Source organism: Phalacrocorax carbo, chromosome 10 (assembly GCF_963921805.1).
Source record: "Phalacrocorax carbo chromosome 10, bPhaCar2.1, whole genome shotgun sequence".
In the NCBI taxonomy this organism is placed as follows: Eukaryota; Metazoa; Chordata; class Aves; order Suliformes; family Phalacrocoracidae; genus Phalacrocorax; species Phalacrocorax carbo.
This window is the reverse complement of record NC_087522.1, coordinates 21,507,260-21,529,525: the sequence shown is the minus strand read 5'-3', so window position 1 is coordinate 21,529,525 and position 22,266 is coordinate 21,507,260. Positions and strand designations below refer to the sequence as shown.

Here is a 22,266-nt window from a genome sequence, read left to right as displayed (position 1 = left end):
AGGAGGGAATTTTCTCTATTTTTGCTAAACAAAGAAAATTCTGAGCTGCCAAAGAGAAACCCACTGATTTTTGTCTTCGTAAAGTGCATTCTCACCAATGGAGAAAAACAAAACCATTTAAAGTGCAAGAAACAAGATAAGAAAATCACGCAAACAATTTCCCAGACAGGGCCTGCAGTTGTGCGTACTAATACTTGTGTTGTCTTGGGATATCGGTGCTCAGTGGTGTCACTGTTATTTCTTAGGAACCTTTTTTTCGTAGTTGACTGATATCAGTGGTATTTTTTAATAAGAATTCCCTGGAGAACTGAGGGTGGAAAGGAAAGCAAATTTTGCTTTAGCAGAAAGAAGTAGGGGTTCTGGGATCTGATTTGGCATTATATCATTAATCAACTGTAATTTAATAACCTGCAGTCTCTGTGGTAAAAAGCAGCAGTTGGTTGTATGTGTCATCTTCTTTCCTTCTAACCATTCCTGTTTGTTGTTCAACCGCAGAGGGTTTTAGAAAATGATGAAAATGCAGATGAAGTGAATGAGGAAGAGGATTTGGAGGAAGATATTCCAAAACGAAAGAACAGGCCTAGAGGACGGGTAGGTGGAGACTTTACTGGAATGGAAAGGAAGGAAGCAAACCTCTGTTTTCTAGTGTATATTTATCATGTGTATTGTATATGCAAAGTGCATATATGATAGTGATAACACTCTAGGTAATTCTTTGTCATATGCTTGAAGATTTTTTGGTATTTTTTTCGGTTTATTTTTGTGAATTACCAAGAAAAAAGACTAGTTTGTGAGTAAAAAGTTGGGGTAAATTTATTGTTGTGTTGTATTTACAATTGTATGTAAACTGTAATAATTATGATGACATCCTGCTATTACTATGCTTTTGTTTTAAAACAACATTTACTAATTACAGAAAAAGCAACAAATCCAGTCATGGCAACTAAAAAAATATTAATAAAAGTAACCTGAACTGTGTTGATACGTTTTGCAGCTTTCTCCAAGGTAGCGTTTTGTGGATGAAACTAGCCCTCTTTAGCCAATGGCAAACCTTCCATTTGCTTAAAATGGGCAATATTTTATCCTTAGGGAAGTCTGTCTCCCTTCTCTTACTTACGATGTCTTTTCACGATTTCAGCAGGGCACCAGTTAAGTAATGAGGCCAAGATTTTAAAACTTGGAATCAACATTTTCAATTGTGGCCCCTTAAGCTAGGCATCTATTATAAACATGAATGCAATTCTCAGAAGTTTTGAGCATTTTCATCTTTCTTTGGCTCCAGCAGATGCTGCAGGGGCACAGGAGCTCCACATGTACCTTTTGATGTGTTTGTAGGAGTCAAGCAAGAAGGGCCACATTTTAGGCCAAATGAGCAGGATATATTAGCTTTTGAATAAGAGACATGAAACCACATTGAATACTTGCAATGTACTTATGCATCAGACCCTCTCTTTTGGTTTCTTCTGTTGTTGTGTTGTTTCAGTTTTCTGCTCCTCTTTATTTTGGAGCTTAAGTCCTTTAATATAAGATCAAATCACTTTAATAAATGGATAAGTATATATTTCACCTTCCTTATTCTCAAAATCACCTGAACCAGTTTCTTTCTTTCTTTCTTTCTTAGCCAAAGACCCCCACCTGGAAAAAAATTTTCCAGAAAAATGTAAGTTTCAGAAAATTTGTATGAACCAGTAACCAAAACCAGGAGTTAGAATCGGTACATGCACACAAGCTTGACTGTAGTGATCAACTGACATTCCAGGCTAACAACTCTTTTCTAATAAGTTGCTCGCACATAAATTGCACATGCTGGTTAGGGTAAGTGAAAGGGAGTGAATAGCTAAAAGCAATATACTGCTCAGGAGAAGGGAATATTCATATATCCCAGGCCTACACAAATGAAGTCCTGAAGTCGCTGTTATGTGCAGAGTTTTACTCCCCTGTTCAGGAAACTGTTTCAGAATAACTCTATTACTTTTTCTCTGCTGCTGTAGAGAGAGGAGCTGGAGGGTACTAGATGTCCCATCATTTTGAAGTATAAATGTATGTCTCATTTTCTGCCCTAGAACTGGCCCCCTATTAAGTACAGGAGCAGCAGGATCTCTTGCCTTTTTCTTGCAACTAACTCCTACTTTGCTAGTGCCCTGGCTTCATTCAGTGTAAAAAAGAGAATTCTGAGGAATGCCAAATACTTTGAGCAATTTTCATTCTTATTTGATGGCATCAATAACCAAAGCAAAATGTGGTAAAATTTAGGATTTCAAAATTAGGGCCAGATTCCCTAGCTGTTGAAAACTGGTAAGCCTGAATTGCAGCCTGAATTGTGTCTGGTCACGAGTGTTTTGCCACTCTTCAAGCAGCCCTTTTCTAATGTGAGCCTGACCTAGTATAGGGAATCAGGACCCAGGATTTGAAATTAGGGGACATGAAACCTGGGCAGCATTTTGCTTCTGGGAAGGAGTTAGGTTATTTTAAGAGGGCAGAAGAAGGGGAGGGCATGCATAGGAAACTAGATCCTACAGAGTGTGGCCTTTGGGAATTCAGAGAAGGAGTGAGAAGGGCTGACAACATCGATGCAGGATTAACATGACAGAATTACTGCTCTGGGCTTTCTAAATTGCACATGCCCCTTCCTTTCCCTATAGCATGATTTTATTTTTAATCCTGGACTCTCCATCTGTCCCTCTGGCTACTCTCTCTGGCTGCTTCAGGGCTGCTTCAAGGCTGCTGTGCCATGGCTTCCAGGCCTCACATGTCAAGTCTCGTAGTCTTTGCTGCATCCCATCAGGAGAATGAAGGCAGTCATGGATGACTGAATTCAACAGACTGGAGTGCCGGCAGCCAGCACGTGGCATTCAACTTAGTGCCTCTGGGGCAGCTGCTCAGTTTACTACCCCCTCAAGGCTAGCCCTGAAATTGTGGGAGCATTAGGAAGGACACTGAAGGCTGACGAGGCAGATTTAAAGAAGGAACTTTTTAGTATCTTTGCTGGACAGGGAGTATGTGGTAGGAGCTGGGAAGGAGAGTTTGCTAGGAGATATGAGAGGAATGCAGCTGCACCTGTACAGATTGTCTGCTTGTCAGCTGAATATCCCATGGGACAATTTCAAAGGCACTAAAGACATTTAGGAACGTAAGTCCCATTGAAAGTCATTGACTTGAAAAATCTCCCTCTGTGTGTTCAGTGCATGAAAAAGTATATCTGACGTGTGGTCATGGCATGAATGCTGTACCCTTGTGTTTCTGTAGAGAATGGTTTGAAGGGAAACAGCTGGCTGTTAAGACTAGTGAAACTCCGAGCAACAGACCTTAAATTACCATCCTATTCTGAAAGGTGCCTATGTAAAAATAGTACCTTCTTACTCAACAGATCCATTCTCAGTGTGTAAACAGAGTCAGACCTACTGACTGGTGACAAAAATAAGACTTTACAGCTTTTTCACAGCCCTGAGAAGCCAATGCAGCTGGTAGGGTAGGGAAATTGGATCCTAATCCAGGTATCATCAGAAATATTTATTAAGGGCCAATCACTTGTCTCTGTGAAGACTCTCTGATGAGCTGAGAGTTGAATAGGAGCTGCCATGGACTGAAATTCAGCTTGCAGCACATTTTGCAGTAGTGGGGGAAGAAAGGAACTAGCCTGGGATTGATTTCATAGCTGAGAGGGGGTTTACAGAGCTGGCAGTTAGAGAGAAAATATTGCAGACTAGTAAGATGATTTTATGTGATATGGTCAGTAAAGTAGCTTCCACCAAACAGTTGTTGCTGGGGCCTTTTCCAGGGTGAAACTGCTTTTCAGTTCACCCTTACAAATCTCACTCTGCACGTGTGTGCTGATCTGCACAGAGGTCTTTGCAGAAGGCAGAGCTATACTTGTCATAATATTTATCCCATCCAGACAGCTGCAAATCCATGTCTTTTCTGCAGGACTGTGTTAAGAGTTAGACCTGAACAATCCCAGGGAAATAATGTGTGAAGTTTTTATAAATCCCTGTTTTAAGAGAGTGTGGCAGGCCAGTGTAAAGCTATTCCTTGTTCCTTCTTTTTAGATGTCTGATGGAATGCAGCTTAAATAGTGCTAGTTCAGTGCCAAATCCATAGAAGAGGGACAGAGCTCATATGACCCCTTTGTGTCTGGGGCACTAATATTCTCAGAATTTCTACATCTTCTCCAGCTTTACTTGATGAAGCTCTGTCCTTTTATTTTCACATGCAAAATCTCGAAGGAGTTGAGTCAGGCGGCCTTGCCTAGGTTGAGAAACATCAACCGTTTAATAAGAGGAGCAGCAGAAACAATTTTGCTGCTTTCACCCAGGAACAGAGTAGCTGGCAGAATTAATGAAGGGCTACCTAGCCATCCACCTGCAGATAACTTCCTCAAATAAAGTTCAAGTCTAAAATTATAGTCATCTACAGACTGTACATTAGCAAACATGAAAGAATTGAAGGCCTTGGCTCATTTCCCAGTTCCACATCACAGCCTCCACCACTGGACAGATATCAGCTGTTCCCTTTTTGGCATCTCAGCTGAGAAGGATCAGGACCGAGTAACTTTGAACGCTGAATTCCACTCTTACCCCTGGAGCTCAGGACAGAGCAGCCTGTGCTGTGGAGAAACAGAGCTTTTCAGTTTCCAGGGGTGCCAACTTGGTACGTTGTAGGAACACAGAACCGCAGAGACCTTTCTGGGTAATTCCCATTCTTCGTTATTGCGGGTTACCTAATCCTTTCCACTAACTGACCAAAGCTCCATTTTATAATTAGCCATGGTATCTTTGTCCCAGAAGGCCATTTCAAAACATTGCTTTTCAGCTACAAAACAAAACAAAACAAAACAAACAACCCCCCCTTTGAAAATACTAAAGGAAATAATTTTACCTCTGTTTTATCTGGGGCCTGTTTTCTGGCTGATTTAATGATTATATTTATCCTCTAACACCTGTTCATCGATTCATTCATTCATATTCAGTTAAGCAAGGTGTTTGAACATCTTCAGAAATGAATGTGTGATGATACTTGGCTGAATATGTGCTAGCAGTGACCTACTGCTATGGATGAACAGTTTGGGTCATCTGTGGAGGGGATCTCCACTGCGTTACAAGGTCCATTAACATAGTGCATATCTTAGGAGATGAAGGGTCAAGCCCACCCTTGACAGACCTTTATGGAAGCTGAGGATTTGTTTAGTTCATATTGCACATTTTTCATAGGAGGGTGAGGGGCACAAGGAGACCTGAGGGGCGATGAAATAATGTTAACATTCCTCTTGTCCTTGCAGGCTCGGGGATCTGGAGGTGGCAGGAGACGGAATGATGCTGCCTCCCAGGATGATCATGACAAACCCTATGTTTGTGACAGTAAGTAGCACCCAGACAGCTCATTCTGCTTCCAGCCTGGTCCTACCAGCTCTGTGCACTCAGAGCTTCACCTTTGCCCTTCCAGCAAAATATCCAGCTGCTCTCTGACTTGCATGTTTGCCACCTGCTGCTGCTCTTGGTGTTTTTGCATGAAGGAAATAAAATTAAGTCCTCGGCAAGACACCACTTCCCTTTGCCCTGAAATAAATAATCTCCTATATTTTCTTTCTCTTTCTCCTTCTCTTTTTCTGGCTTCTCTGCCTTTTGTCTTCTTTTCCCCCATGTAAGATTCACCCTCTATTTCTTTCTCTGTTTCAGAGAGTTACAAACAAAAGCATATCTCAAAAATCTCCGACAAAGGTACTTCACCCTTGTTGTATCTCTTCATATATTTGGTGATTCTCTTTCCTTCAGTCCTTTTCAAATCTCACTGGCCTAAATTTTGAAGGTCTTATTCTCATCCCTCACTCAGAAAGTGCTCTTGTAGCATCATCAGGAGTTGAGCCCTCCTAAGAAACAAACACAACTGGAATACTTTGGTTTGATACATATTCCCTTTGAATATGGCCATGCATTTGAAATCTTGCAGCGGAACTGCAGGTGAAGTAAGGCATTGCCCCAACTGAAAAATTATACCAGAGCCACATGCCCAAACTAAAGAAGGATAGCAGAGTCCTAGTATGAGGAAGGAGTCCAATATTTGATACACAAGGTAATTTTTTACGATCTAGTCCTTGGTACTTTCCTTCTTTTGATATTCTTTTGCTTTACTATTTCATTCCTGTGAAGGGCATTTACCTTACCCACATGCTTTTGAGGTCTCTCATCTTAAGGCTTACTGTAGAGTGTACATTCAATAATAATTTGTGCTACTGGGTGCCTTCTATCCTATAAGACAATAACCTAACAGAAGTCAATAGAAGTGGGAGAATAGCAAAAGGTCTTCACTTCTGTGATCCAAAAAATGTTTGGTGGTTTTGAGAACGATTAGAATTCCCCTTTCTCCACTATTTACCTATTTTTGCAATGTTACTGACCTGAAAAGACCAACCATTACTATGTCAATCCATGGGGCTATTTCTTGCTTATTTTTTAAAAAGTGAAGAAATACAGAGCATCCACAGTAAATAAGAACTATACTCCATGTGATCAAATCATATTCTTTTATGATGAGACCAGGTGACCCTGCACAGTACAGTGATGGACCTGTTGGGTATTTTACTTCAGCAAGGTGGATATTCTAAGGGCAATGAGTAGAAATGGAAAGACTTGCACATGAATGGGAGTGTCTGAACACATAATCAAGGAGGAAGAGTTTTTTAGGATATGAAGAGCCAGGAAATTTCTACTGTGGTTAAATAGCTGTCCTTGTGTGTTGGAAGAACTAAGATGTGTCTTCTAAGACTTCTCTGGGACCCAGGATGTATCTTGCTGAAATCCACAGCTTTCCTCTGCTGGTATATGCATAACAGTCTTACTGTCTTTTCTGGAACTTCCTTCTAGATCCAATGACACTTATCAGCGGTAGTCATTTTGATCATCATGGCTTTTTATTGTCTGATCTTGCTTTGCTTTTGGATCTTACAGAGAACTCACTACCTGCATAGCAATGATTTGCACAGAGTAGATAAAACATCTAAGATATCAAAGCAGGCAGCAGAAATCTGGGCTGAAGTCAAGGCTCTGATACGTTGTTGTACTGATGGAATTTTGCCTTGGCTTCCATTTTGGAGCATAAATTTCCTCTTTGGTTTTGGAAATATAAGCTTTCTTGTATCATTTGGCTGATACCTTTCATTTTTAGGAAACTTATAGTTAGAGGTGAGTCATAAGGAGTTTTGGAATCCAGACTTTACACAGTAACTTCTCCTTTTCCATTGTAGATAGCTGAGAAAAGGGTTATGTGGTAGCAGAACTCTTTTACCTGACTGTGGAGCAGAAGGAAAGAACTGTCCCAATTGTAATGCCATCATCCTGAAGTATTATCCCGCCCTTGTTAACTTTGTGTAGAAATATTGCATACAATTAATTTTGAATAATTGGTTTAAGCTGAGGCCCCTTTCCTGCTTGGGTGGATTTCTTGAATCAATTTTTTCTTTGAAATTATTTGCTAAATACTTTTATAGATAAATCTCAATCTAATTGTGGTAGGTTAGGAATTGGTTTGCAGTGCTCCATGTGCAGATATTTTGGGCAGATAGTTTTGTTTTATGTGGAAACATGCAGGTCAAAAATAGTGAATCTGTTTCCTGTTTGCAAAAATGGTTCTCACAATCACATTGTTGTTACAAATAATTATCTTGATGGGTCGACACTTTACTTTTTCTGTATATTATTTAATTTACCTACAGGTTGCTCTTCTGCAACTGTTCTGATAATTGAGTTTGGAAAGTGACCACTAAGAAGAAAGCATAAGCATATCTAACCCAAATTAATTTTCTTATTTAACTGCATGGGCACAAGAAATGATGTGTGATGAAGAACTACTCTGCTCTTTTTCATAGTTACACATTGATATTCATGGGCAACAAGAATATATCACCAGGTTTCATCAGTAATAAAAATGTTACGGGAAAAAACTCGTCTGTGTGTCAGTAAGATGATGTAAGAGCGGTAGCCAGCTGACACTGCCCCTTGTGTTGGAAGACAGCAATGTTATTTCTGAAAAGGCCTGCCTTTTTTGGGAGAGGCATTCAGCTACACACCTATATTAAACTTGGTCCCAATATTAAAACTGACCATAAATATGGAATTTCTGCACGGAGGAAGGTTTTCAAACATCAAAGCACTTTGTCATCCTGTGTTTTTAAGAAAAGATGGTTCCTTGCTTGTTTTGTGGAATGAAATATTCTGAAATACTTCAGTTGATTTTATTAGGTATCTATTGTATCAGAAGTTCAGAATAAAAGTTTTGGCGATTCAAAGCATGGATAAAATTGCTAAAATAATAATAACGAAATGCCTTGTTTCATCAAATCAGTGAGTGGAAAACTAGTTGGTCAGATTTTCAACCAGTTGCATTGGATAGCATTGTGCCTTGAGCTCCCTTGGGATGAATGCTTGGATAATGAAAGTGTCAGGGCAGCCTGGTGTGAGATGGTTATAGGCTGGAAGTGGTAACATAGCCAAATGGGTCAGCTGCTGTATGAGACCAGACCCAAACATAGCTTGAACACCTGGCCAGGAGATAGAGCAGGTGCCTCAAAGGATAGTGAAAAGTAGGGCTTGAGGAGCAAAGTAAAGCCTCTGATGTCAAGCAAAAGAAGTGGAAAATATGCCACCGCAGCTGTCCATGATAAACGGGGCAGGTGATTTTTAAAGGAGCGACAGAGGGAACAAAAGTGTGAGTACCTATGTATATAATAAGAATTGACGTCATGTTGTCACATGAGCAGCTGGGGAACCATCAGTTCTAGCTGGCAGTTGTCTTAAAAATCTTTCTACTATTTTCATATTGTTTATTATATATTATTTACTATCTAAAAACAAAGGAACATACAAACAACCTTCTCTGAAGTTTCATCTAGAAACTTGTATTCTGGTTTAAAAGTTACAATCAGTGGTAGCACCTGAGATTCATGACTCCAGATGTCTACTTCCTTTAGCCAGAGCAGTTAGTTTGTGCTGAATCTCTACAAGTTATTGACTTTCCCGCTGTCCATCCTCATTTGTCTACTTTAATTCTCCTTATGTTCCCATGGGGACTTACCTATGTACATACTTCCACCTTTGTTTTCTGTGCCTCTATCTATGGAAGATTCCCCTTGCCCATCTCTAAAAGAAGTTGTTTCTGTTGCTTTTACCAATATGTCCTTGTCTCCTTTTAGTTTTATTCCTCTATAAACTGCTATTTTAGCATAACAACGTATGTTTGTATCGTATCCTTTATTCACAGTCCCTCTGAGGCTGAGATATGCATTCAGATCCATTCCTTGTGCAAAATGAGAATTGACTGAAACCTTCCTATGATCTCTGCTGGATCAGTGACTAATGCAACCTTGCATGTACCCAGAGACACTGATCCTGTAGTGTTTTGTAGAAGCTGATTATTTTGTCAAAAACTTTGTTTTCAGGTTTCTCTATAGTTATTTAACCCGAATTTTCTCTGCTGCAGTCTAAGACCAGCAGTTCTTGCTCTGTTCTTAGAGGATAACAATGTCTTCTTTCTATGTCTGTAAACAGTTCTGGGCTTCTTTCAGCTGTGTTTTCTTCAGCTTTTTTACTAAGCTTGTTTCTTTCCTCTGAAAAATCTCCAAAGGTTCCTATTTAAGTAGAAGTGGCCAGAACTAAGTGGAATGTGCTTTTCTGAGGATAGAAGCAGTTCAGCAAACAAATGGTCGATACGTTTACATGTAACTTACATTTACTTATAGAACTTGGATTTATGCTACTTGCTCTGCTATGTATCTATGAGAGGTACAGAGATTGCTGACCTAATAGGTTGCTTAGTAAACCCTTTTTCAATGCAAGACGCTTCTCTCCAGTGCCATTTCAGTGGCAAAGGAGTTTCCATCCTTGTCCACCGTGTGAGTTCATATTTAATATACCATTTAATATACCATTTAATATAGCTTCTTGTTCCTTCCTTATTCAACCTGTTTCTACTCAGGCAGATTATCTATAATCTTTAGTTTCCTCATTTTACTGCTTTGTCCTGCTTATACTGTGTTTTATTTATCTATGCTAGACGTCATATTAATATTTACTAATTATGTTACTGTTTAAAAGAATTCTTTGATTAATGAAGCTCATATGATATGTTTTTATTATTATTCCAATATTTTTACCAACTATCGGTTCTCTGCGTGTTTGATTCTTTCAATCTTTATTCCACCCTCCAAATTAGTAATAAAAACAAAAGCAAGCTTTGGGCCCCAAACAGGCTTTTTCAGGTGCTTGAAGATGCAGAAAGGTGCCTTGTGAAGTTTTTAAAAAAAAATTTGGCTCCTAATTCTTACTGATTTCAACTGGAGGTAGGCTTCTAAAGTCTTCCCTGAATATCCCACTAAGTGCCTATCTGCTCGTATTGTGCTTAAAGATCACACAGGGCTTGGTCCCTAGCTGGACACTTTGAGCTTGACTTTAAACTACTAATAATTACTCAGAACATGGTTTTGTTTTTAAAAATGCTTGACCCTACATCCAATCACTATAGCTTGAAACATCCTCCTGCTTTTTTTGTAAGTTTATCAGACAGCGGGGCATTGAAATTTCATTACTTTGAGGTTAACTTTTTTCTTCCCCATATCCTTTCTCCACTAAATGTATTGTAGGTTCTGCCAACAAAAAGCTGGAGTCTTCAGGTAGTTTAAGTGATTTAAGATGAACAGATTCCACTGAGTTTCAGTGCGTACCGAGCATCTTTCTCCATTAGTTTCCTTAGAAAATCCCAGCTAAATGTGCTATATTGTTCTAGCTTGACTTGCCAAATGCAATTCCTAGAGGTCTGTTCTTTAGGAACTATTTCATTGTACATGTTCACAAAGTGATGACTCTAGTAGTTACCTTGCTAACTTCACCTGCCTTCTTTCTCATCTCCTTGAAACGGACCTGATCCTGTCATACTCATTTTGACAAACATCTCATTGATTCTCTGGAAGGTTTGCTGGAATACAAAAGGCCTACAAGATAAATAATGATTTACCTTGATTTTTACCAGTTCTCTGAGATTTAATCTGTTATCTTAGTTCTTACAGCTACTATGAACGAGTCCAACACTACCAACTACTGCTTCTTAGGACAGACCTTTGGTTAAATATCACAATGACAAGCTGATTTGAAAGTGCCTTGATTATAGCATTATGTTTTTACATGCTTCTCATAAATCTCCATTATGACTTCAGCTTCCCTTTAAACTATTAGCAGTTTAAGCCCTAAATCATCATCTGGTATTATCCTTTCTAGTGAATCCCTAAGTAGTTAATAAGCAGTAAAATCTAAAATAAGATGATTGTTCAGATGAACCTAACAAACAACTGTCCCACCATAGCTGCTGTACTTGGCATTCATTGACTACATTATTGGTAGAAAAGCCAAGATTAGAGAGGCAAAGACAGTTGGTTTGGGGTTTTTTGTTGTTGTTGTTCGTTTGTTTTTTTTGTTTGGTTGGGTTTTTTTTAGTGTTGAATGACACAGGTCTGGAGTAGAGCACGTGGGAAGAGGGTAACAGAGTTGACTCTGATAGTTGAATGTTTTCTACCCATATAGGCTACTTGTTTCCTCCTTTGCCTCTGGTAGAAATTCATTTATTGAAATGTGGACATATATATTGTTGAGCAGTGCATGTTTGAACAGAAGTTCAGCGTTCCTGTGATCTTAATACAGCAGGGAGATTCTCGGTCTTGTCCTTTGGGAGCACTGAAACAAGGACTATTTACTACTTACAGAAGATCCCCTATGAAATGGGTTACTAAATAGTTACTCTAATACTAGAGGTGTATAGCGTGACGATACTGATCAAAGAGAGGACAAACGTAATGCCTTTCCATCAGCGGGGGTCAAACTAGTCTGTTAGGGTTGGAGATCTCTAGATGTGCCACAGTGTGGACATAACTGTAACAGGGGAGATTATATTACCAAATCAGTGCAAAACAAAGTAAGTTGGTGGGTTTTTTGGAGTAGAGCGAATGGTGGGACAGGAAGATAACTGCTGTCAGGCAGTTATTCCTCAAAGTTAACTTAAGATTTAGTGTTTAACATGGCCCAGCTGAGAATAAAGAACAGGAAGCAAAGGAGGAAAGCAAAGAAAGACAATGAGGGGGGCAAGATTCAGGGACAAAAAAAAAAAAAGGCATGTACTCCCCCAATTTCCTGTTTCCACTAAAAACATGGATTGTTTCCTTCTGTCTCATACTGGTGACAGATTGTGCAAAATGTATGTGGAGAGCTGGCTGGCACATAGCTCACAGCCTGCCAAGGACTAAATGGGTAACAATTTCAAAATGACAGCAACACAGCCATTAAATATTTGATGAGGAAGTCTTTTAAGTCATAGATTTCAAATCCCCTTTTAAAGCAGGGGAACTATTTTGTATTAATTTTACTCATTGAGAAACGTAAGCCGAGTGAGAATTTGCTTATCCAAAGTGTTGCAGGCTGTTACAGGTCAGAACTTAGAAGAGAGCTTTCTTTTATGAAACACTCAATGCTTGTGATTAAACTATCTGCAAATTATGTTTTCCCCCCATAACATAGTTGTGTAACGTCTTTGTTTCAGTCTTCAAATTGGAAGGAAAGTAAGGTTCATCAAAGGAGAGTGTCTGGTGGCCTAATAAAATCTCCTGCTTCCCCACTTGTGGTGTTTGATCCGCACTTCTGTATTACTACTTACTTACCCAGCTTGTTCCTAAGATGGCATTCACATCAGGTTATAGCAAAATATGTCCTTCGAATGCAGGAGGAATTGGAGTGGGTTACGTTCTACAAACTCCCGATGTTTTCATTGGGCTCGGCTACCTAATTAAAGATCAAGTCAACTTCCCCGTGTTGAGATTCAGGATGAAATCTACCACATGCAAGGATGATGAGCCTATCCAGCAAGGAAAATTAAAGATAAAAAAAAAGACAAAGCTGCTGAAAGAAAGGCAAGGTCACCCCGCAAAGTTTATGAAAAGCACGCTTTCACTTGCTATGTGTAAGCTGCATAGTGTTAAGAACGTAATCACCAGTGTATATATCAGACTGGGGGAACCAGTTCTCATTATGCTTTTTTCAGCTTGGAGAATGAGAAAGATGTGGTGGGAGTGCTGGTCTGGATGCTGGAACTCATGACTTCCAGTCCTGGTAATGGCAAAAGATCACTGTGTGGCCAAGTCACTTAACCCGTCTGTGGTTCTCTTTTTTCAGAAGTGAAATGAGAATAGTATTTCCCAGTCAGGAATGTGGAGGAAGATTAATTAATGTTTGAAAAGCTGGTCTTGCAGTGGGAAGAGTTATATAAGAGCTAAGTGTTTATTAATGATCGCCCTTTTTTAGAAACTACTTCTTAGCACAGTGATATGGTAGATTAATAAAATGTGCTTTATCTGGAAAATAAGAGATTAGAGTGAATTCAGGAAGAGTCAATCTGTTGGAGAAACCATGAAGTTCTGACTTGGCTTTTATTCTAGCAAAGTCTCATGGAAGGCAGTGGTTCTTTTGCCTGACTAATATCATGATACTCTTTTCCCCCTGCAGAAGTCTAATTTGCTTGTGGGAAATCTCTGTGGTTTCAACTGATGGCATCATTTTGGACTTTTTCCATGACTGAACATGGATTTGAAAGGTGGAAAAGCCTAGACACCAAGACAAAAAGCTGCTGGAAGCTGCACATCTTTGGTCCTACAAAGGACCTTCTGGGACTGTGTAAACAGAACTCCTTTGCCTCAGCTCTGGTTATAAAGCCCTCCAAATTCCTTTTTAGCTAGGCATGTCTCAGCTTGCTGCCACCCTTGAAGGCCATCTGAAAGAGTTTTGGCAGTGGGAAGGGCTCAGCTGCAGAATTACTGCTGCCTCAGCTTGTATCAATACTAGGTTTTTTTTTCCTGGTGAGCTGATACATTTTTGCTGAAGAAGGGAAAATCTGCAGACCCATCTGATTTCCTATGCCATTCTAAACACCACAGCTAACATCCCTGTAGGGTCCTGTAGAGAATGGAGGCAAGGCCACAGACTCGGGACTTCCTTCAGGGAATGCGTGTTTCCTTTTGTGGATTGAGGGAGAAAAATGCATGAGACCTATATTCATGGGCATGGTGCTTTTGTAAGGTAACAACTGTAGAGCTAGAATTGTTGGTACGTTTTCAGGTAGAGCTGAGTGAAATAAAGTCTGGTAGAATTTTTAAAAATATTTTTGTTTTGAAAGTTAAAACTCCCTCAAATAGATAGATGCGACTGGGTTTTAGAGCTTTTCTGACTTTGCGGCTAGGTTAGCAGTAATGCAGAACCAAGCTAAATAAGAGCAAGATATAGTTGGATGGTAAATATTCCGCAGCTATTAACTCCAATGCCTCCTCCTTTGTTGGTACAGCACTGATCAGCTGACGGTGCTCTGAAAATGATGTAAGTAGACAGAAATTTTTGACCAGTATCAGTAATTCATAGCAGAAGAATATTTTTTTAACTTTCATTTTCAAATGCACACAAATAAGCAGGATAGAGTAGGATACTTAGTATGATACTCAAATAATCTGCTAGAAATGTAAATGTATCTCTCCTAAGAAATACTGTGACACTTGTGTAATTAGAGGGGGATATCTTTCTGAAGTAATTTAAATAGTGAGCATTTTGTAGCTGTCTCTGGTTTGATGATTACTTTTGTGTTACACTTTTTCCAATATTCAAAAAGTGGAGACAAAGTCATACAGAACTGTGGATATCTTGCTGTTTGACCCCCTGCGAGCATCTCTTCCACTGCTTGTCCTCTGCTCTGTAGGACTGCAGAGAAGGAGCTTCCCTCTCCAGAGTGCATTAGAAGAACACACAGCTGGTACTAGAAGAAGGGAGACCAAGCTAACTGTTTTGTGGAGAGCATGCATATAAGAGCAGTGTAGTTGTTCAAAATGTCTGGCAATAGAGTTAAGTTTACGTACAAAACAAGGGCAGATGCTTCAAAGAACGGGTGTGCATATGTATCTGGGCATTTTATTTCTCCCCAACTTCCCCCCTCCCTCCTGCAGGAATTCTCATTTCTAAATGAAGGGCATTCAAAGACTTAAAAAAAATTCATGGCAAAGGACATACTACACTTGGAACAAGGTTTTGTCCTGTTATGGTGTCTGTATGATCTTCATCTTGCAGAACAGAAAAAAACCTGGGATAAAAGTATCTACTATTCCAGATCACTCATCTTATTTATATCATGAGGTTATTTAACACGTTTCTAATAAGGCAACATTTTTCTTGAGGGAGTTTGCAAATCAACTAGAAGAGATGGAGAATTAAATATGTTATCATGCTAGGTTTTGATTTACAATTTTCTATCATCTGTTCCAGAATGTGGTCCATCAATTGGCTTTTAGTGAGTAGTAGCAGAAAAGTATAATAATGTAAGTTATATTTAGATGTAAGTGAATAACTGGGGTTGGTCTTTTTTGATTGTTTATGGAGCTGTATGACATTCCCAGATTCAGGTGTCTGGGGAATGGGAAGTAAGCATCTATACACATTGCAGGATACATTTGCAGTATTGGGGCTGAGTGAAGTCTTTTGGAGTGGACTTCTCCCTTGGAGATTTTTTTTCAAGGGGTGTAAAAACAAGACAGAGAAATAGAGACTGCTGGGTTCTGTTCTTTCTTCTGGCACCACTTCCTTCACTTTCCGAAGCAAGCTATGCAGGACAGACTACCAGGCATGACATTTATTCCTGTATTCCTATGTGAAATCCTTGAGGTTAAGAAAGCTAATAAAGTGACTGAAAATATGGCTGGGAGTAAAAGTTTGCAGGAAGGGCACTAAGCGTATTTGCCTTTGTTTCCTAATCATTTCAAATGGCAATAATTGTATTTGGTAGACAAGATAGCTGTATAAAAGAAAATGAACATTCAGAGACTGCTTTGAAGATGAAAAGAAATAATTTTTAGAGACAATAACATGAATTAAAAAATTTATAGAAGCTGAATTTGTATGTAATGAATCTTATGATGAAGCTTGCCCTTGTGGTGAGCTCCCTGTGAGAATATAGACCTTTCATCACCCTGAATTGTTTGATCCTGTTCTTTAATATCTGTTGACTTAGTCCTAAAGTAAACAAAATTTCAGAAGAAGGATTCTCTGTTCACACTTGTATTGTTTATTGGGATGCCACAAAAATGATCCGAGGGCTGGAGCACCTCTCCTATGAGGACAGGCTGAGAGAGTTGGGGTTGTTCAGCCTGGAGAAGAGAAGGCTGTGGGGAGACCTTATTGCGGCCTTCCAGTACTTAAAGGGGGGCTATAGGAAGGATGGGGGCAATCTCTTTAGCAAGGCCTGTTGTGACAGGACAAGGGGTGATGGTTATAAACCAAAGGAGGGTAGATTTAGACTGGATGCGCAGAGAGGTGGTTGATGCCCCACCCCTGGAAACATTCAAGGTCAGGCTGGACGGGGCTCTGAGCAACCTGATCGAGTTGAAGATGTCCCCGCTCACTGCAGGGGGGTTGGGCTAGATGACCTCTAAAGGTCCCTTCCAACCTAAAACGTTCTATGATTCTATGATTCTTTGCTGAATATGAAATTTACCTGGACAAAGAAGTATCACTACTAAATGTTCTTCTAGCAGGCAACTGGATGATTTCCATTTCCTTGTCCTGACTGGGAATCTGCAAATAAAGCTATTTATTACCCTTTTACAGAAAGCCTTTTTTTTAATAATGAAAAAAAAAAGTAATACTGTTTCCTTTTCTCAGAGATCAGTAATGAAGAAAATACTGTTCTTTCTTCTCAGTCCAGTTCCCATTGCTGTACATTGTGCAGCACCAGAATCGGAACTGGCATTTCATTTGATTTTACATGCGATATTCTTAGTAATCTCAGCAGACAGGGTTAGGGCTGTATGAGCTGCAGAGACTGAATGTGCATTTGCTGAGGTCCATAGGAAGGACTGCTGGCAGCATGGAGGGAAGAAAGCTTGTGTGGGGACAACTGGCTGCAGGGCTGCCCTTCTGTCACCTTTCACCAACAGCAGTGGGAAGAGTTTTGAGCAGACGTTGTGGAGTGCGTGGTGCTGCTCTTGGGGGAGAAGGGAATGTTATTTGAGAGGATGCTGCCACTGTTGCAGATCTCGCTGATGTTTCCATTCTCTCTTCCCCTCCCTCGTATCTCCTTTCCTCCCAGTCTGTGGCAAGCGTTACAAGAACAGGCCTGGGCTGAGCTACCACTATGCTCACACCCACCTCGCCAGTGAAGAGGGTGATGAAGCCCGTGAGCAGGAGACCCGCTCCTCCCCTGTCCACAGAAACGAAAACCACAAACGTGAGTAGTATTTTCCCTTTGCCTTTAAGATCCTTTTCAGGGGTGTTGCCTCCACCCTGTCTTTGCCTTGTGGAGGCTGGCATGATTGCCTCGCTCCGTCGTGAAGTGATTGGGACCTGGATGCTTGGAGCTAATCAGCCGCAGCTCACACGGGTGCTGGCTCAGCTAGTCAGGAATTCATTTCAAACCCAGCATTATCTCTGCAGCAAGTCACTTTTCCATTACTGCTCCTGTGGGGAGGAGGTGGCAAGGAGAGGGGGGGAAAAGAAGCGATGCCCAGCCTTCCCATCATCAGGCAGCTTCCCAGTGGCTGTTAGCAGGGATATCAAGGAAATACACATCCTGTTTGAGGGGGGCTGTCTTTGTTTTGCCTTTGGATTTATCCGTAGCTGAGTTTTTTAGGTATGAAATTCACGGCGCCTGTTCCCCTTATCTCTGCGCCTCCTCCCTAAACAGCTTACCCTCAACTTTACCAAAAGCCACTTCTTAGTTACAGTTTGGAAAATCTATGAAAAAGCATCAGTACTCATCTGCAACGAGGAGAGCTGGAACATGAGCGGAGAGTTGTGTGCCTAGATTCCCCACACTGGTACAGGGCTGAAAGAATTCTTAGTGGTCTGACTGGCTCTATTTGACTGTCCTTCGTCGGCTTCTTAGGCACAGAACTGGGAGTCAGGGAGACTGTGTTTTATTACTGATTTTTGCAAGTCTCTAAGCCCCTGTTTCTCAGTTTTCCGGTGTACAACACTATGTGATGGTTGCTTTCACTTGGGATTTGTGTAGCTGCCTTTGTTCACTTTCAAAAAGTCCTTTCAGATCACGATGTGAACTGTGTCATTTTAATTCAAAGTAATGAACACTGTGGACAAAGCAATAAAATGCTTATGGCGAAAAATATCCAGGCAAGCACTTTCTAATACATTAAGAAGACCTGGAAAAAATATGGAAGTAGGAAAACATTTCCTTTCTAAGCTGGATAATTGATAATTGTCCCCAGGGAGGTGTGGGAGGGGTTTTCCTTCCTCCAAAGCATCTGCTACTAGCCACTGTCTGAGCTTGAAGGGCTGTTCAGTGTGATCCCATTTGGCAGTCCCTATGTTTCTGTCACTTTTATGCTCTACCTTTTAGTTATTCACATGTTTTGTAGGTTCACAGGAAAAGTAATTTTGACTCCTCCAGCTGTTGAAAAACTTGAGCTGTCAATGCACTAAGAGTGACTACTTGGGCAGGCTGGAGAATGTCAGTGTTCAGCCAGTAGCTTTTGTTTACTTAGCGTTTACATAATCTCTGTTGTTTTGGGTTTTTTTTCCCCCCTGTGTCTGCAGTAGTCAGTAACAGTTGCATTTCTGAGGGACATATTGCAAATCTGTATTGAATTAATATTGATAATGACCTTGCACAAATGCCCAAACAAAGAAGGGTAGTGTCTCCTACCCTTCAGCTTACCATAGAGGCCAAGGACAGTCTCAGTCCTTATGTTTCTAGTGCTTAGGAAATGACAGAAGTTAGCAAGAAGAGGAGCTAGAAAAGCTGTGGAAAGGTTAGCAGCAGCTGGCCTTCGCCCGTGAAAAGAAAGGTGTGCTCTGCACTATGGGAAAGGGTACAGCTGGAGCTGCTTGGGCTTGTCTTCCCCCAGAGCTCCTGTGTGATGTATGTGGCAGAGGGAAGCTGCTGATGCACAGATCCCCATGTAAGCAGAAATTTAGGGCCAGTGGAGTAAGCCATTCTGAGATCCAGGTTCCTGAGCAGAAAGAATCTACTTAACAACCAGCCAGGAGCCAGTGAGGTACAGGCAACAGCCATGCGAATGTGAAGATCACCCCTGGGGAAAGTCCAAGATGCTCGAAGGTAACTCTCCCAAATGGCTTAGCTGTCGCAGTGGCTGTTTGTTCCTTTTTGCCTGTTTATTTGTTTACAGCCTTGAGCTCAGATCTTGCATCTTTGCTCTTTCACTTGGCTATATTTAATTTATGCTGCCATTTATCTTCCATGTGAATGCTAATTGTCCACATTGCTAATGTGCAGTCATTAAATGGGCCCTTTGTACAGGGGGATGGTGGGGAGCCAGGGCATCGGATCCTTCCTCTCCCCTAAGGACTGCTAGGCATGTGTTATGAATTAGATTTGACAGGTCTGCAGTGTCGCAGGGCTCGGGCTTCAAGAATCCTCTCTGCATGGGCTTGGAGGCGGGGGGAGGGAGGAAGGGAGGAGGAAAGGCCTGGGGGGATGTTAATCCAAACAGCTAATCCGCAACTTACTGAACAGGAGGACCAGAGATATGGTATAGAGCAGGGTCTGATTATTTGCTTAGCAGTGTGTCAGAGAGATATGAACAGCCTGATTTAGAAAAGGCAAGGCAAATCCAAACCAGCCATTTTGGAATTTGCTGTGCTGTGGGAGGTGAGCACTAGGTCAGCAAAGTTCAGGCAGGCAACTGCAGTATGAACTTCCTTCCTTAGTACCCGTGTCTCCTCTGCAGCCTCCGCTCCTTGCGGTACCTGTGGTAACACCAGCTGTGCTGATGCAGGAGGGAGCTTTCTGGAGGAGGGCTTCTGCAGGATTCAGCTGTTGATGCCCTGGCTGGTGCCAGCTCAATAGCTGATGGCCTCTTGTTTTCCTGCACACCCAGTCCCCTTTATCTTTACTCTTCTCCTCATGCACAGACCAACTGGGTAGTTCAGTAAATTATCCAGGGACTGGAAAAGAGATGTAGATAGGAGGAACCTACCTGAAGCTGAGCACCACTGAATAGATGTGCATCAAAGAACAGGGACCAGCCCAAGCCCCAGGTCTCACCTCCTTGGCAGATCTCACTGTCCTTGACTGTTGTAGAAGGTTTGTTTATTTACATGTCTCTCCTTATGTCCTTATTCCTTACCTATAGATTACCCTTTGCAACATGAAAGATAGTTCATCGGTTTTCTCTGGCCTTTGCCTTTCCTAAAACATCTCAGTCTGTGCTTTGTTTGAGCCTTAGTTGCTTTGTTTATCTAGCCCTTTGATGCAGATAAATAGCCCTTCCTCAGTGCCTAGTCTTGCCTCTGCCTACACACACATTTGCTTTTGACCTACTCTCTGTTTTTTTTTACCTGAGTGTGGAACTGTGAAAAAGGAGTTATAGAAAACCCTTAAAAAAGCCAACTCCCCCCTTCCCCAGCTCCACTGATGAAAAGAAATAACCCCACACCATTCTCAGCCTTTTTTTCTGCTGGTTTTTCCTCCACGTGTTGGCACCGAGTGCGTGAGATTTGTGAGCCCAGGGTGCATCCAAGCCTGCCACAAAACACCTGCTGTTTTATTCCATCTCACTCCATGGGTACAGGCCAGCTCTGAGGGCAGCTGGTGCTCACAGATTTTGAGACAGTTCTGATATAGGAATTACATTAGACTTCTATCTATTGAAATGTGTGTGTGAATGAGTGTACTAGTATAAATGCCCTTCCTTAATTCCTGGGAGAATAGGATATTGTATCTACATGGAGAAAAACTTCCTCTCCTTTAAAGAAGAAGAGTTTTCAGTGGCATTTTGCTGTGTGAAATGTTGGTTACAGGCAGCTGTGCAGTAAACAGCAACGGAACAGATCTTATGCCCACAAGCACTTTGGCCAATGACAATCCTAAATCAAGCACATTGTGCAGGCTGTCGCTGGCCTAGCTGCTAGCTGTGTGTGCAGGTTGGTCCATCCTGCAATACACGCAGTTAATGAGAATGCAGTCCTGTGCCCTACTGACTGCTCGCTTGCGCATCTAACCCGCAAAATCACCTGTGTACATTATTTCGTGGCATCAGCCTGTTGTGCCCGGTTCCATTGCAGATTTTATGATGTGGATAAATCTCTACTAGAGAGACCAGCCAAAGTTGTTTGTGTACTCTAAGCATAATTGGATACCCAGTCTCCAGAGATAAAAAATTAATGTGCTAACCTCAGTGTGCCTCCAAGCTGTCCTCCAGCTCCCCCACACAGTCATCTTTGAAACATTTTTATTTCCATCCAGGCAGGGGGCTGGCCATGAATAAATGACAAGAGTCAGCCCCTCAGTTGGAGACGAGCTGTTTGTTCCTCTCCACAAGCAGCATCAATTTGAAAAGCTACATCAGGCCTACTTTTTCCCTGCCTCAGTGCTGATCCTCGCTGGGGCCATGATGGGAGCTACTTCTGAATGCAAGGATGCATCAATGCCCACCTTGTGACAAGATACCCTACAGCAGGTGTCTTTTCAGTGAAAATATGTATGTTCCCTTGAGTTGACTTCTCATTAGTTTAATCTGTTTGGGTTTTTTCTTTGCCAGAGCTTCTTTTCATAAGGAAAAAGAGTCAGAATACTAAAATAAACAGTAGTGATTGTAGAGTTTGGAACTGCGTAAGGATTTCCACTCAAACCCTGTTTGCAGCTGAAAATTCCCCTGGCTTTTGTGCCTGTGTTTTGGGATGCTGAGGAAAAAAAATAGGTCAGTTGTTTAGAGTTTTGGAATAGTGGAAAATCCCAAACTTGTATCCTATGTACAGGGACCCATAGGTGACTTTTTGTTGTTTTGTTTGGAGTTGCGGGGGGATTTTTGATATACTGCCTGACCGGGACCTGAAATGTTGTTTTCAATGTGCAACTGATTGAAGAGAAGCACCTAGCGCTTCTCAGTAGTTTATGGGAAAATGTCTCTGTCATGATCCACTGTGGGTTGAACAGTTTGGCAGAGGTTAAACCCCCTTGCTTTCCGACCGACCTCAGATAATTCTGGAAGGTTGGGGGCGGCTGGGCTTAACTTTTGATTAACTCCAATGTGTTATCATGACTAGGTTTCTTTTATATTCTCGGAAACAGAATTAAGACTCAAAATGGAGTCAAGTGCCAAGTCACTTCATTTGGCCAGAAATAGATACAGGAGAAAAAAGCAAAGAAAGAGGGGAAAAAAAAAAAAAGGTGAAAAAGGGTACAAGAGGGAGAGGGGGAGGGAGAGAGTGGGGCTACTGTGATAGCTATCAC

The 22,266-nt window shown here is 41.2% G+C and overlaps 1 protein-coding gene across 5 annotated transcripts in view; it reads left to right on the top strand.

The window, feature by feature from the left end:
• DPF3 (double PHD fingers 3) overlaps window positions 1-22,266 on the top strand; it is a 171,167-nt gene that overhangs the window by 109,555 nt on the left and 39,346 nt on the right. For 3 of the 5 annotated variants that reach the window (XR_010374707.1, XM_064462384.1, XM_064462382.1), the window contains 4 exons: window positions 496-591; window positions 1,622-1,660; window positions 5,276-5,354; window positions 17,146-17,283. Coding sequence is in view for 3 of the 5 variants with exons in the window: in XM_064462384.1 (XP_064318454.1) it covers window positions 496-591; window positions 1,622-1,660; window positions 5,276-5,354; window positions 17,146-17,283 (352 nt within the window). In the remaining 2 variants the exon portion in view is untranslated. The remainder of the gene's footprint in view (window positions 1-495; window positions 592-1,621; window positions 1,661-5,275; window positions 5,355-17,145; window positions 17,284-22,266) is intronic. The other 2 variants (XR_010374708.1, XM_064462383.1) reach the window with 1 other exon arrangement.